Source organism: Oreochromis niloticus, linkage group LG23 (assembly GCF_001858045.2).
Source record: "Oreochromis niloticus isolate F11D_XX linkage group LG23, O_niloticus_UMD_NMBU, whole genome shotgun sequence".
NCBI classification, from domain to species: Eukaryota; Metazoa; Chordata; class Actinopteri; order Cichliformes; family Cichlidae; genus Oreochromis; species Oreochromis niloticus.
In genome coordinates this window covers 25,176,849-25,193,892 of record NC_031986.2, presented here as the reverse complement: position 1 = coordinate 25,193,892, position 17,044 = coordinate 25,176,849, and the positions used below count along the sequence as shown (strand labels likewise).

At 38.6% G+C, this 17,044-nt stretch overlaps 2 protein-coding genes across 2 annotated transcripts in view; both read left to right on the top strand.

Annotated features, from left to right (window-relative positions):
- Positions 1-17,044, top strand: part of LOC109196997 (NLR family CARD domain-containing protein 3) — a 501,803-nt gene that overhangs the window by 218,453 nt on the left and 266,306 nt on the right. The window lies entirely within an intron of this gene.
- On the top strand, positions 7,135-13,215 carry LOC106098966 (ribonuclease inhibitor-like). Its single transcript, XM_025903263.1, has 5 exons — positions 7,135-7,142; positions 7,855-8,028; positions 9,238-9,393; positions 9,830-9,853; positions 13,212-13,215. The coding sequence occupies exons 1-5, from the start codon at positions 7,135-7,137 to the stop codon at positions 13,213-13,215; spliced, it is 366 nt and encodes a 121-aa protein (XP_025759048.1).

The window sequence follows — 17,044 nt, the reverse complement described above, 5'->3', positions numbered from 1 at the left end:
ATTTAATAAATTAATTAAGTGATTATTTGCATATTTATTTTTTATTATTTGTTTGTTTCCTATTTTAATTATTTATTGACTCAAGAAATGAACTATTTAATGATGTCTATATTTAACTCATGTTGGCACTCCTGTTGCCATCAAAGTCAGGGGGCAGGGTTAGTGTTGATCTAGTTAAAACAATCACTTTGTTCTGAAGACCATTCTTTTAGCGGGCATTTCTCAATACCAATTAGGCCTGCACACAGGGGTTTGGACATGTGTGAACCCAAACTATACTTAACCTTTACCCCATTTATATGTCACCAAATACACTTTTAATATTTTTCTAGCCAAGAATGTTGTGGCATAATGTTCAAATATCTGGTCAGGTTGTCAAAATGAAGCTAATCATCTCCATTGATTTCAGTAATGTCTGCCAGCTCACCTTGCAAGTGCTCAAGCTTGCATACTGCCAACAATGCGGAACTTGCATATCCTGTGGTAACTATTACCATTTGGAGGTTGAACACCGGACTTAATTGGAGATTTATTTCCTGATGTTCATAAGTGTTATACTTGTTTAATCGTTTCAACCGTTCAAAAAGTGAACGTGTATTACAGATAAAAAGTCCAATGGAAGCAAAGTCTAAAAGGCAAAAACAAAAATCCAAAAAGATGAGGGACAACCATGGCCCTATTTCAAGGCACAGGTTCAACAAACTCTCTAGCCATAAACTCTGAGTTGACTGAGTCGGCAGCTCTGAGTGTATATGCATTCACAGCTCACACATATTTTATGAGATAATAGCTGTGTCCAAATTCATGGGCTGCATCCTCCTGAGGATGCATTTGTAGACCGATTACGTCACAGCGACGCGCTGAAGGCTGTCCAAATTCGTAGACTCCTCCAAATGCAGCCGACAAATGCGTCCTCCTTTTCCCCGAATTTGAAGGATCGGGTCTGTCCTTCGTGGCCCACCATATCCCAGAATTCATAGCGCGGCCCAGCCAAACTCCAGTTTCCGGCAATGGCAGCTGCTACTAAGTTTTAAAATGACTCATATTAATCTTTCTGGGTCACAAAAAATAATTTTAACATATTTTCAGGCGAGAATGTAGCTGTGTAAACTTCAAATATCTGCTCGGTTTATCAAGATATCGCATATTTGCAAAAGTGCTTCGACGTTTTCGGAGACGTCTGTTACCCACCAGCTCGATAGCTAGCCGAGAGCTCGAGGGTCACTGAAGTCGTCGAGAACGGCACAACTCCCGGCACATCATTTTCAGATCACCGCGGACTTTTGCTACTCAGGTTGAATGTAATATATAAGTCACTTAGATAACCTAAAAATTTTATTGTTTGTCTTTTTTTCAGTGATTTTATTTGTTCGTGAGTAAATCGGTTTGGCTGAGATTAAAGTTATTAGATTAGATTAGATAAAATAAAACTTTATTAATCCCCCGAGTGGGTTCCTCCTTGGTTTTTACACAGCTGAATAAACGTCAAACAGAAAACTGATTAAACAGAAGAGTGAGATGGTCGAGAATTTACGCCAGTGTCCTGTTATATTTTAGATAGCAAGGAGCAGACGGCCGAGTTTATTAAACTCCACCGAGACAGCGGTGATGCTAATCAGAAGGCTAGACCGTCCAATTTCCCCAGCCATTTACTTCCGGCCTACCCAACCTTCTGAGGACCCGGCCCACATAGACCATGAAGGCCGGGTCCTCAGGAGGATGCAGCCCATGAATCTGGACACAGCTCATGTCAGTGTTTCAGTCATGTAGTAACTGTTAAGTTTAACTGTACAAGGCTTGTTAAACACTATGAAACACATCGTACAGACTTCTGGATGTTAGACTACTATTCTTATTGTGAATATTAATCTTGAGGCTAAAAAGGCAGTCAAGTATACTACTGTGTCAGAGCCCCGTATACCACGAAGCGAGGCATATCCAAGAAATCTTTCTGGTATCTGGATTCACTGACCCTAACACTGGGATCAGGATAAACAGTCACAAGAAGTTGGTTATCAGCTCTCTGAGTTAACCCAGGGTTTCCCAGCGTATTCACATTAAAGCGTTGGCAGCATGAAACTAATCTACAGGTCATCTATGAATCTAATACATGGGTCACATGCCTGTCTTCTGCAGAAAATCACCCCAATTACTGCCAACTATTCCAGAGATGTGAAAATCTAGAGTTGAAAGAATATAAAAAATATACCACTGTTAAAAAAAATTACGAGATGAATGTTTTGTTTGTTTCAGATCAAACTGAAAGGAATGTGACTGGTTAAACAAGGATTCTTGGAATGTGTTCTGTGTTCTATTGTCTGCATTTCCACATGCATAAAAGAGACTCAGCAGCATATTACAATCAAGTAGAACAACATTTACACATTTTCTAAATTACCAAATAAATACACGCGCATTCCTGTGACAATGCGACAGCTTGCACTGCAGTGATCTTATTACAGTGGGCCTTAAACGCTGCTCATAAAGCGTATTCCCCCTGCATACAGTTACAAAACTCAAGTTGTTGTTGTTGTTTTTTTTTACCTGTTTACTTTAATACATTCCAATTAGTTATCTAATGGAAACATGGAAATAATGTGTAGACTCTAAGCTTTAATTTGAGGGTACCCATATTCAAATTGGATGAAGGGTATTGATTGATTGATTGAATCTTTATTTTGAACATGTTGAAAAAGTACAACAACATAGAATTAAAAAGAGACAAATAAACAAAGCAAAACAAAAGGAAAACGAGCAACCACAACTACAAATAACTTTCATGTTCAAAAAGGAGCAGGAAGAAGCATAAGTTTATACTGTTCACTATCTAGTAATCAATAGACTACAGAAATAAATAAATAAATAAAAATATACGTAACATATAATGTAATTGTATGTTACGTGCATTTTTATTTATATATATATATATATATATATACATACACATGTATATATATGTTTCTATCTATCCATACATACGTATATACACATACACACATATACACATTTTCAATAACCCCAGTAACACCTAAAAGGATACACAACCTATAGATATATATACCCATACCAACATACCCGTGCACCTGCACACACGTGAAAATATTGGACAAGAACACCCTATCAAATCTCTACCTCCTCCCTGTACCCTGCAAAAACCATATCCTTAAACCACTTTTTAAACTGCGCCATGCTCGGACATTGCTTCATATCTTTACTTAGTCTGTTCCACAGCTTTACTCCACACATAGACATGCAAAAACTTTTAATGTTGTACGGATACAAGGATGTTTTAAATTTAATTCCCCCCTCAAATTGGATCCCCGTTCCCTTTTAGACAGTTTTAGAATATTGTCAGGAGGCAGGTTATTTATTGCTTTATAAATAATTTGTGTAGTGAGAAAATGAACCAGATCTGTGAATTTTAGAATTTTTGATTTTAAGAATAGTGGATTTGTATGATCTCTGTAACCAGTTTTATGGATTATCCTTATGGCCCTTTTTTGTAATATAAAGATTAATTATAGCGAACATTTGTAAGTATTGCCCCAAACCTCTGCAGAGTAATGCAAATATGGTGCAATCAGGGAACAATAGAGAATGTGGAGTGATCTGTGGTCCAGAACGTTACTGTAATCCGATTACTTTTTTCAAGTAACGAGTAATGTAAGGGATTACCATTGCAAAAACGGTAATTAGATTACCGTTACTTTCCCGTAGGAACGCTGCGTTACTGCGTTACTAAAACCGTGAGTTTTTTGCGAGAATGTCTCATGACAGTGACGTAAGCGAGTGCGACGTTTGTGACAACAGCTGTGTGCAGATCAACAATAGATAATATATCGAGTGCGGGAGAGAGTATGAGCATGCAGCGTTTAAAGCGTGGAAGTACTGACCTTATTTTGAGTTTGATTCCATAAAAAGTGACAAAAACATTAGTGTCTGTTGTGCGTGGGAAGAAAACTTCTTTTTACAGCGAAAAAACCCCTAAACTTCCAAGCAAGCACCGAGTGCGCTACGACTGTAATGGGAAATTCACAGAGAAACTCGCGGATTCTTCCACTGACCGCTGCGGCACACCTGCACCAGGGCAAACCTCCGCCTAAACCTCCTGCTTTACAGGTGAAAATAGAGCAACTAGCCTTTGACTTTATTTATTTTCTGCTGTGTTTTACTTGCATCTATTTGAAAGAGTGAGTGTAAACACAAAAAAAATATTTTATTTTATGTGCTGGAATGTGCAGAAAATAGGTTTAAATGTTAAACAAATTTCTTCCAGTCAGAGAATGTTGCATATAATTTAAGTTAAAAGATTAAAACTAATAAAACAAGTTTTAAAAAGAGACGTTTCCATTTGATTACATTTTGTATGATGGATTATGCAGAAAAAGTAGAATTGGGCTGAAAGATCTATCGCTTTATTACCTATTCAGGTTGTAAATTGTGTTTGTAACTAAGTAATTAATTACTTTTGAAAATAAGTAATCAGTAAAGTAACGGGATTACTTTTTTGGGGAAGTAATCAGTAATTAGTAACTGATTACTTTTTTCAAGTAACTTGACCAACACTGGTCCAGAATGTGTTTTACTTTACTCAAAATTGAAACACTTCTTGAAATTTTATGTATATGACTTATATGAGACTTCCACTTTAATTTATCATCTATAATCACACCAAGATACTTATGTTCAAGTACTCTTTCAATTTCCACACCATCTATATGAATCTGAACTTGTGCATTTCTAAGGGAATTCCCAAATAAGATTATTTTAGTTTTACTTAGATTTAGTGATAGTTTGTTCCTGTTAAACCATTTTTAAATTTTGCACATTTCTGAAGTAATTGTATCCAGCAGCTCCTTTAGATTCCCCCCAGAACAAAAAAAATATTTGTGTCGTCTGCAAATAATACTAATTTTAATATATCAGATGCCTTACAAATATCATTTATATAAATAATAAATAATTTTGGACCCAGTACAGAGCTTTGTGGAACAACACAAGCAATGTCCAAGCATGATGAGGAATGGACACCCAGCTTCACAAATTGTTTCCTGTCACTTAAATAATTTTTCACCCAGTGCAGTACAACCCCCCTGATCCCGTACCGTTCCAGTTTATTAATTAATATGTCATGATTGATTGTGTCGAATGCTTTGAAATCCAGAAATAGTCCAGCTGCATACCGTTTCTGATCTAAAGCATTTGTAATCTCCTCAATTGATTCGATTAATGCCAGAGATGTTGATCTTTTTGATCTGAATCCATATTGACTGTCAGAGAGTAATTTATATTTATCTAAGAATTTGTCTAATCATTTATTAAACAGGTTTTCTAGGATTTTGGAGAATTGTGGTAGTAACGAAATAGGCCTGTAATTTGTGAAGTGGTGTCTATCCCCAGTTTTATACAGCGGCACAACTTTAGCTATTTTCATTTTGTTTGGCACTTTTCCAGTCTGAAATGATAAGTTGCAAATATATGTTAGGGGTCCTACAATTCCTTCTATGATCTTCTTGACGATTTTCATGTCAATATCATTACAATCAGTAGATGTTTTATATTTACACATGTGTACAGTGTCAATTATTTCTTTTTCCGCCACTGCTGTGAGGAACATTGAGTTAGGGTTCCTATCAGTCAGGCATTCACTACAGTCTACTGATGGCAATGACTCAGGAATTTGTTCTGCCAGATTTGGTCCAATATTTACAAAATAATGATTAAAGCTGTTGACCACATCAGCAGTGTTTCCATAATATTGCCATTGTCAATAAAATATTGAGGATAACTTTGTTGTCCAGAATTATTTTTAATGATACCGTTTAAAACATCCCATATTCCCTTCATATTATGTTTAAGGGTTTAGCATAGTTTCAGCATCTTTAACATGTGCTACCCTCTTTAAAGGGACCAAAAGACTCAAAGGCTATGTCATGGGAAGATGTGAGGAATTCCTTCTTTGTGTCATTTTCAACTAAGCAGATAAAAGGCCTGGAGTTGATTGGAGCCTTGGTGCTTGTATTTGGAAGATTTTGCTGTGAACAGACAAGCCATCTTTAAACCTATCTGGGAAATTGCTACAATATTAAGGCATCCGCGAAAGATAATAGTGGTGGATGATCGCAGAATAATTTCCATGGTGAAGAGAAACCTCTTTACAACAGCCAACGAAGTGAACAACACTCTCCAGGAGGTATGCATATTGATATCCAAGGCTACTTTAGAGAGAACACTGTGTGAAAGTAAATACAAAGGGTTCACTGCAAGCCACTCATAAGCCTCAAGAAGAGAAAGGTTAGACAACTTCTAAAAGAGCCAGCGCAGTTCTTTGGATGAAACCAACATACAGCTAAAGCAACCCAGGAGTTTATTAAAGCAAAGAAGTCAAATACTCTTGAATGACCAAGTCAGTCACCTGACCTTAACCTAACTGAGCATGCATTTCATTTGTTGAAGACTAAACTTCAAACAGAAAGGTCCACAAACAAACAGCAAAAGAAAGCTGAAGCAGTAATGGCCTGGCAGAGCATTAAAAGTAGGAAACCCAGCATCTGGTGATGTCCATGAGTTCAAGACTTCAGACTGCCATTCCCAGCAAAGGGTTTTCAACTAAGTATTAGAAATGAAGATTTTATTTTGACTTATTTAATTGTTCCAATTATTTGAGCCCCAGATATAAAAAGATTATGTTAAAAAAAACTTTAGTTCCTCACAGTTTTATGCAATCTGTTTGTTCAACACACTGAATTAAAGCTGAAAGTCTGCACTTCAAACACATCTGAGTTGTTTCATTTAAAATTTATTGTGGTAATGTACAGAACCAAACTTAGACAACTTTGTCTTGTCCAAGTATTTATGGACGTAACTGTATAATCTATACTGCACATAAAACGTGCTATAAATAAAGAAGCTCATGTATGTAAAATTATTTGCAGCCAACATGAAAAAGGAATAAAATTGTGTCTATGACTAAATTACTGATACTCATGAGGGAAACACAAAGACTTAGAGGCAGACCCACTATTACCCATTTCCTGGAGAACTGATTGGCCAGCAGGCAGTGATTTCACTCCAGTTGATCTCTAATCTGGTTCTTAACCTCCGGAGTAGGTTAGGTTCACAGTATGAGTTACCATGGTTATGTACTGTGGTAAGAAGATAACCCTCTTCATGACACAGAACCAAGGATTAACCCTGGAGTTACCTGGATAAGTGAAATCCTACAGGCCTCGGACTATAAGAATTCAACAGGCAACTTTAAAAGTGATTATTTGCTTTTAATTAAAATAATTATATTGTTGTCTAGTGATGGTGTAATAAAACCCAGTGAAATTGTCAAATTTTCCCGGCCAAATTTAACCGCTCATTTGGAAGAACTGACATCTGCTGGTCATTCAATGTACAGCAGCCCTGCTGTGATATTACATGTAGGATACATGCTAGTGGATACGTACCACATGCTCAGCTGCAGGGCCAGGAGTGCCAAAATGAATTAATTAAATACTACATCATTAAATAATGAATTAAATGTGTCAATAATTGATTCATTAAACCTATTAAAAATAATTAAAATTGTGATTAATTATTTAAAATAGGAAATGAATAATTTCTTAAACGTTTTAAATGAAATTAATTGACATTAAATCAATTCTGTATATATTTAATTTATTAAGTACTTTCAATTTTAATTCATTAGTGACATTTAATTCATCATTTAATGATGCATTGATTAACCGTCCATGTGATTTAACATCTATAGAGATTATATTTGATCTAGAGGATGTATGTTTTTAAAGGTTCACACCAGAAAGTTTAACATGTTATTATTTTTCTCATCAAATATTGTCTCTTCAGATTGAGTGTCTGTAATCTCTCAGAGGGAAGCTGTGAAACTCTGTCTTCACTTCTCAGCTCCCAGCCCTCCAGTTTGAGAGAGCTTGACCTAAGTAACAATGACCTGAAGGACCCTGGAGTGAAAGCTTTGTCTTCTGGACTGAAAAGTCCATATTGTGAACTGGAAACACTCAGGTCAGCATTCTTAAAATGTTCAGCAGATGACTATTTAAAATCTGGTTTGTTATTGTATTGTATTAGTGTTTAAGTGATGGAGGACTATCTGTTGTGATTTTTCAAATTATCTAAACTCCTTTAGTTTTCTATCTACTCAAAAAAAAAGTTTCATGTTTTTTTTTTCCTTATCTTATTGTTTCGGTTTGCTCATTCTAATCTGCGTGATGTATCTGATCAAAAAATGAGCAGCATAATAAAAAGTGTTGGAAGTTGTCCAACATGCTGAAATCCTGTTCTCCGCATACAATATGTTAGTATTTCCCTTTCTTGTGTTGTGAAATCTTTATGAAAATGAATGAATGAATGAAATCTTTACTTGATGTTAATCTCGACAATTGCACAGTTCATTGGAGGTAACTGTTAATTAGGCACTTTGGTTTGATTCTTGAAAGATTTGATAGGTTTTGAAAAAAAAATATTTTAGATGTTTCCGTTGTCCTCACAAGGTAATATAAGATATAAAGGTTTTTATAATATAGACTTTTAATTTACTGTTATCATCTGGTCAGACTTCTAGCTTGCCCAATATTTTCATTAAAACCAAATAGCAGCAAAGCTGATGACACTCTCAAGAGCCTCAGTCCTACTTTATGTATTTTTTGTTTAATTAATTCACTATTTTCATCACTAGTAGATTTTAAGGTTTAGATTGACTAATGGCCATTTTTAACTCCTGTTTCATCCATCCATTTACTTCCGCGTATATTTTCAGGGTTGTGGGGGGTGCTGGAGCCTATCCCAGCTGTCTTAGGGCAAGAGGCAGGGTACATCCAGGACAGGTCCCCAGTCTGTCGCACGGCTAACCCATAGACAGAGACAACCAATTGCGCAATTCACTCCCCCCATTCTTTCACACCTATGGGCAATTTAGTGCTTCAAATTAACCTATCCCCACTAACAGCATGTCTTTGGACTGTGGGAGGAAGCCGGACTACCTGGGGAGAACCCACGCAAACACAGGGTGAACATGCAAACTCTGCACAGAAAGATCCCATGCCCGATGGTGGAATTGAACTCAGGACATTCTTGCTGTGAGGCAACAGTACTAACCACCGTGCTGCCCAACTCGTGTTTCAGTCATGTCATTTTTGAATGATTTTTGGCTGCAATTTCCTGTTTGCATTTAGCTATTTTGCTATACTCCAAAAGTATTTGTCATGTCTGCAGGCTGTCAGGCTGCCTGATCACAGAAGAAGGTTGCAAGTCTTTGGTCTCAACTTTTAGCTCAAATTCTTCCCATCTGAAAGAGCTGGACCTAAGCTACAATAATCCGGGAGAAGCAGGAGTGAAGATGCTTGAGCAGCTAAGACTGGACACTTTGAGGTACGTAGATGGCTGTTACAGTCACAAACAGTGTCTGATAGATGAGGAAACCAGCCCTGTCTGATTACTTAATGCTGAAAACCAGTGTTATTTGAAAAATCCCACATGTAGGAACATTTTTCCCATTCTGGTCTAATATAAACAGTAGATGTCTGTCTCAAAGGACAGAATCTCTGTCATCAACAATGGTGAAACGTGTTCAACCTTATCTCTGGAAAGGAACTTACATTTTTACTCTCTGAGCTTTGTGTAGAATAAGTTTTATCTGTGTCCAGAGACGATGTCCAGCACATGTTTAACTTTCTTCAAGTGTATGTGTCAAAATGTTGGATTGTTCCTTTATCAGTGTCTAACTGTATGTGTATGAGAGTGATGTAATGTCCATGTGGGCATGCTGAAAGAGACTGTGCTGGTCTGACCCCCCTCCTCCTTTCAGGGTGGAGCCTGCTGGAGAACAATGGTTGAGACCAGGTCTGAGGAAGTGTAAGTGTGTGTATAATGTGATTCATGAAAACAAAGCAGCACACATTCAACCATCTTCAAACTGTCACATCACTCATTCACATCTCTGATGTCAGGAAACATCATCAAAGTGTCAATCAATGAACAGATGATGGATCAATAACTGCAGCTTGATTGTGTTTGTTCTCTCCATCAGATTCCTGTCAACTCACAATCGACACAAACACAGTAAACAGAAACCTCAAACTGTCTGACAACAACAGGAAGGTGACGCGTATAATATCGATTCCATTATATCCTGATCATCCAGACAGATTTGACTGGTGGTCTCAGCTGCTGTGTAAAGATGATCTGAAAGGTCGCTGTTACTGGGAGATCGAGTGGAGGAGACTGGCTTGTGTATCAGTTAGTTACAGTGGAATCAAAAGGAAAGGAGGCAGTCGTGAGTCTGTGTTTGGCTTAAATGATCAGTCTTGGTGTCTGAGCTGCACTGATTATGCTTATTCTGCCTGGCACAGAACCAGAAAAACATCCATCTCCTCCTCCTGTGTCTCTAACAGAGTAGCAGTGTATGTGGACTGTCCTGCTGGCACTCTGTCCTTCTACAGAGTCTCCTCTGACACTCTGATCCACCTCCACACCTTCAACACCACATTCACTGAACCTCTTTATCCTGGATTTGGGTTCTTGAATCCATCCGATATTTTGGCAAAGAATCCTGCTCAAAGATATCAGCATGTTGTGAATCAACTATTATTTGACTTTGAGTCAGTGACTCTGTGTAGTTAGTCTTCCCCTGTTAGAGAAACAGTTCAGTCTGTACGTGTCTGTCTCTTTCACTTAGAAACACATCATGAGATTTAGTCTGGTGAGCAGCCAGGGCTCATCCTTATATTTATTTTCAGTACATTTAGAATGATGAAATAACTCAACTTTGACTTGTCAGTGGCGGCATTTAGAGAATTAAACCATCCTTTAGAAACTATCGTAATTCCCGGACTACAGAGCGCACCTGAGTAAAAGCCGCATGCTCTAATTTTAGAAAGAAAATCAATTTTGTACTTGTACAGGCCGCACCGGATTTTAAGCCGTATGCGTTTCACTTGTAATATGAGATATTTACACAGAAATATTACATGTGAGGATTTTTAACATTTAATTTAATCCGTAAGGTAACATAAACATGGTAACATAAACGTTATGGTAACATACAAAAATACATACTGCAAATGCTTTTTTTCCTTGAACAGCGCCTGTAACACGGCTACCTTTAAGTAAACGTACGTATCAGTAACACACACATTACGTTGCTTATGGTTTTTTTACGGAACAGTGCACAAACAACATTACAATGTCTCTTAACAACCGGTAAAAATATATACCGTATATATAGTACTTATCAATTTTATTGGTCTACTGTTACCAGGCAAAATGTTTTTGGCCGCATGAAAGCGGCTTATGACCCGAAAACTATGGTACATATAAATATTATATTTTACAACAGTGATTTTTTCTGTGGTACAGACGACAATGAAAAGATATACAAGAGTCTGTAAATCATAAATTGTCCAAAAGACAAGTGTTTGTGTTATTTGGTCAATGTGATTTAGATGTACAGCCCATTATAACTGACATTGCTTTCTACTTTGAAATTTTCATGGTAAATGAACTGCTTCTTACATAGCACTTTTCTGGAGCAGCTAAGGATTTAACCACCAACCTTCTGATCATTAGATGACTTGCCCTATCTCCTGAGTTACAGCCACTTATCCTCAAAGGTCTTGCTAAAATACTATCTGAGAGGAGTTCAAGCATAAGGAAAAGGCAAAAGTGAGGGAACAGAGTGGACTCAGTAAATTGAAAAGCAGCCAGTGTTGAAGTTTAAGACAAGTGAGATAACAGAATAACATATATATGGCAGTGGTCACCATGGCAACATCAATATTGTTTACTACATATTGATCCTAATCCTGTCAGCCTTGTATGAGGATATGCTGTGGTATTACTCAGATTACAAAGAAACTGTGTTGACATGTAGAGCACCATCATCACGCTGATTAACATTAGAGATGAAAACTGCAGTAAAAGTGTTATAATGTATACTTACTGGCTCCCTCCTGCTGTTGTTTGTATTTCTTTTCATCGTTAACATTTTTGTGTCTGTTTTTAACAAACTACTTTTATTTCCTGCCATCGTTTGCCAGAGAGTCAAACAATTTTTTTTTCCATCTTTGTACAATAAAAAAATATCTTCATCTTATGTCTGTGAAGGTTCTCAGTCATCCAGGTCATCGTAGTCAAAGGAGCTTGCAAAGAAAAGCATCTGGACTTCTTTAAGTTGCATGAAGACGTTTCACCTCTCATCCGAGAAGCTTCTTCAGTTCTAAGGTCAAATGACACTTCATCTTAATTATTGTATGTGCAGAGTTGTACTTACTTACAGTGACCACTAAAGGCAAGTGATCCTGATAGTTTCCCTGGAACCGTCCAGTTCATCCACATTAATGGATGAACTGGACAGAAGCTGGAAGCTGTTGGTGGTTAACGCTTATCAGTACAACTACACTAAAAAAAGGGATTGGCCATCTCTTGGATTTATGTAAGCATCTTGTGTGTATTTAACACAAGTGCCTCATGCTTTAAAGTTAAGTGTAACTATATAGTGTAGAAACCACATGATATGCAGAGAGCGTATATTAAATTGTTCATATCTGAGTGAGTGAGTGAAGTAAGTCAATAATATAGCAATGTTAAATCCCGCGACACCGCACGGGATTTCAGTCTTGTGCGCTTTGAATCGTGGTTTCAGGAAGGCATCCATCTCAGTCAAGTCGAGCAGCCGCCTCTACTTTTTTTGGTATACTGAAAAAGTAAATTGGGTGGTTGTTACATTAAAAAAGTCTATCTTGTAATTTGAACACAAAAATGTCATGTTTCTATCTTGAATGTAATTAAATCATGTAGGATCTGTATGAAATTCAACAACTTAATTTGTTCTTGTTGAGATGACATGATACAATCTAGTAAGAGTGGCTAGTTGCTGGACTCATGAAATTCACAAGCTTGCACGAGATTTCAAACTGCAGGGAAATCACTGGAGTTATAAGAGGCAGGCAGCTACACACACACCACATGTATGCTATCACTATTTCTTGTGGTTTAACCTGTCAAGGACAAAAACGTACAGAAAATGCTGCATCAAGCCTTGAAATCATAGCTTTCCTACTTTTGTTAAGCCTGGATTGTGGCATGGTGATTAGTGCTGTTGCCTCACAGCAAGAAAGTCCTGGGTTCAAATCCACAATCTGGCTAGTTTGCAGTGGTTTCTCTCTGGGTGTTCTGGTTTCCTCCCACAGTTGAAAGTCATGCAGTCATTTGAGTTAGGTTAATTGGTGATTCTAAATTACCCGTGAATGTGAGTGCAAATGGTTGTTTGTCTCTGTGTGATAGACTGGTGAGCTGTGTCAGGGTTATTTTAGTAGGTGAATGGCTTGGACATGAATTTAGCTGCGGTTTGGAGAAAGCCTTGAAGGGGACTGGAGACGGCTCCCAGGCCTGGCAGATCCCCATGTACTAAATAGAAGTGAAGAAGTTAAAGAATTGAAAAGGTGAGGGAGGGTGGGGCACATAAACGGGAACGAACTGTCATGGTCCTGAGTCTGTCTACTCAGTGTTTTGTGTTTCTTTATATTATTTCCTGTGCTTGTTTATCCTGTTATATCTTTGGTTGAGGGTTGCCGTTTGTTAAGGTTTTGTTCTGTGCCTGCCTCCTCCCACTTCTGTGTTCCCTCCGTCTGTCTATGGTGTCACTGTGTCTGCTCGTGAGTCTGCCTGTCAAGTTCAGTGTCCTGTCTGGTTCTCTGTGTCTGTTTGTTTCCTGTTTTATTCTGAAAGTTCATGTCTTATGTCAGTGTGTTCAGTTTTACCTCTCCCCTGTCTCATTAGCCTAATTTCTCCCAGCTGTGTCTCCCTCCTGTTGCCCATTCCCTGTTTACTCCCCTGTGTATTTAAGCCCTGTGTTTTCCTGTGCTCTCTGTCGCGTCGTCTGTTTAACTCCATGTCTGTCTGCATTACTCTGTGTAACCCGGTGTTCGTTCTGCGGCTCTCTGCCATCTTTCTTTGTGCATTTTGTTCCTCCTCCCGTGCGTGTTTGGTTTAAGTTTAGTTCTTTAGTTTTCCCCAGTTTAGGTTTGTTTACTCCCCGCTCTGCTCTTCCTGTTTTTTGTCACCTTATCACCTCTGTAAATAAACACTCACTCGCACCCCAGCCAGTGCCTGCATTTTGGATCCTTTTCTCAATTCACCACACGACTGCTGCCCAGCCATGACACGAACAGCTTGTAGAACTGGGGGAACATATATAGACTAGAACCAGAAGGAGCGTGTTTGGAGGTGCAGTCCCGCTCCTGAAATTCCGATACTTAATCTCCAATTATACTTGAATACCTCTGCAGTGCAACAACTGGTACATGTGTTATTGTTATATGTGCTTTTTTTAATCCATCTGATGAGGGATCCACTGCCTCACACAGCTCCTGTCACTGATAACTCCTCATGTTCTCACAGGGCATGTCTGGACAATGTTGTCATGAATAATTAACACACACACACACACACACACACACACACACACACACACACACACACACACACACTAACATGTAGTGATGGTAAACTCGATTCTTTTTACTGAATTGAGTTTGAATGAGTCACTCACCAAAATGAATCGGGTTTTTTGAGTCATTTGAGTCACTGAGTCAGTTGCTCAGAGAGTGCAAAAATGTACATTTTCACTCAAACTTAATTTGTTTCTCTTTTCATGTATATCCTACTGCTAAGATGATTGAAAAAGAAAAACAACTATTTTTATAGAGCAAAAAAGAGCAAAAACAATTACAATCTCTAAAGGGAACATTTATTTTATTTATTTTTATTTTATTTTATTAGTATTTTCCTCAAATGTGTCAAAAATATATTTTCTCATCTAAATGTCCACTGAGTTGTGAGCCAGGGGGTGGTAATGCGCCTTAACATTGGTTGCCAACCAAGAAGAAGAAGAAGAAGCTGCGAGCCAGGAGGGAGGGGGTGAGTAAGTGAGTGAGTGATTCAGTCATGGGGCGATCGTGGCTCAAGAATTGGCAGTTTGTCTCGTAATCAGAAGGTTGCCAGTTCGAGCCCCGGCTCCGACAGTCTCGGTCGTTGTGTCCTTGGGCAAGATACTTCATCCTTTGCCTACTGGTGGCGGTCAGAGGGCCCCGTGGCACCAGTGTCTGGCAGCCTCGCCTCTGTCAGTGTGCCCCAGTGCAGCTGTGGCTACAATGTAGCTTGCCATCGCCAGCACAGGAAGGGAGGGGGTGAGTGAGTCCTGAGTGATTCGCAGGACTCACTCACAGGGATGAGTCAGTTGGGCTTGTGAATCACGATTCACGAGTCAGTAGTGATTCTCGAGTATTGAACGATTCGTTCATGATTCACACATCACTATTACCACGTTATACCAGGGGTGTCCAAACTTTTTTCATTGAGGGCCACATACATAAAAATATAGGAGTGGCTGGGCCACTTACTAGAAATTAGGTATATAACCTTAACTTTAGTGTATTAAAGTTAGAAAAATCACTTAAAAGTGGTCAAATATGTTATATTGTTGAATATAATTAAAGACAAAACTGCCTTCATCACAGCTTTCCATAAATGGATCTTTATTGATTTATTCAGAAAAAGCTTTAGTAGCTCATTCTCAGAACAGCAGCCTCAGATTTCTTCTTAGACAGAAGATTTACAGTACAGAGAAAAAACAATAAAGGGGAAAATGGGACGGGTAAATTTCAAGTTTGTTATTTAAGTTCTTAGGCTTAGCAACACACCTGTTAACGTTCGTTTGAAACCGTTATCAACATTAACAAACTGAACTGGACTTAATAACAGGAGTGCATATAATTTTAGTAAATTATTCTGGTGAGTATCAGCTGCGCTGGGTATGTAAATCGGGCCATCCAGCCGCGGTGCTGATCGTACGCCACTCGTGGCAAAAATCCGGACAAATGTCACTTGATCAAGGAGCAGATCTGCATCAGATGAGATCAGCTGACTTTGCGTGTGCGTGCGCTGTGCACAGCGGTGTGTACTCTGTGTGTTAACAAGAAAAACGCATATAAGAAAGTGGTGCGCAAAAGCAGGGTAGTGACAGAATTGATGCGCATTATTGATATTTGAAGCATGTGTACCTGCACATGCATGCTTATTAACACACGGGTACTGTGGAAGATATTTTTTACTCACCTAAAGTGCTCGTGCTCTCGTCCACTCCCCGCAAAAAAATAGCAGCTGTGCGGCATCTGTGGCATCGGTGCTCTCATCGCATGCGCTGGAGTAAAAATCAAAAGCACAGCTTTATCAGACAGTTGCAGTTTAATGTTGGCTGACGAGTCTTCAATGCGTCGCACAACTGTATTTCTGGATATGCTGACGTTGTTGAAGTCCTGCACTTTTTCCGGGCACATTATTTCGGTGACTTAAACGAGGCCGTGTTTTATGAGGTGTCCATCTGAAAAAGGCTTGCCATATCTTGCGATGAATTGGGCGACCTCATAGCTGCTATTGTAGCCTTTTCCTGGACAATTTGAGCACGAAAAAAATACTGTTGCTGACCCTGCAGGACAGCTAGCATTTGCTTTAATTTCTGCTCTCATTCAGCACCCGTGTAGGATACATAGGCCTGATGTTTGGTTTCATAATGACGTCGTACATTATACTCTTTCATAACTGCCACAGTTTCAGTGCAGATCAAACAGACACACTTTGTCTTGAATTCTTTGAAGAAATATTCACTCTCCCACCGTGTCTGAAATTTTCTGCACTCACTTTCTACCTTTCGCTTCTTTGGTTCTGCCATGTTTGGTAACTTGGGGGTAAATTTCTTCTGTGACTGTCGTTTTTGGTGGAGCAACTGCCTTGATCAACAGTAGCTCCCCCTGGTGTTAAAACTAAGAAGTGCAATACACTCAAGTAAAAGTTGAAGTGCAGACCATATTCTATTCTATTTATAAAATTACTTGCGGGCCAATAAAAAATGGATGGCGGGCCGCAGTTGGCCCGCGGGCCGGAGTTTGGACACCCCTGTGTTATACCTTCTCCAGAATACTGTGCATACTATGGCTACAAGTTTGCATCATGGTGCTGATCCAGA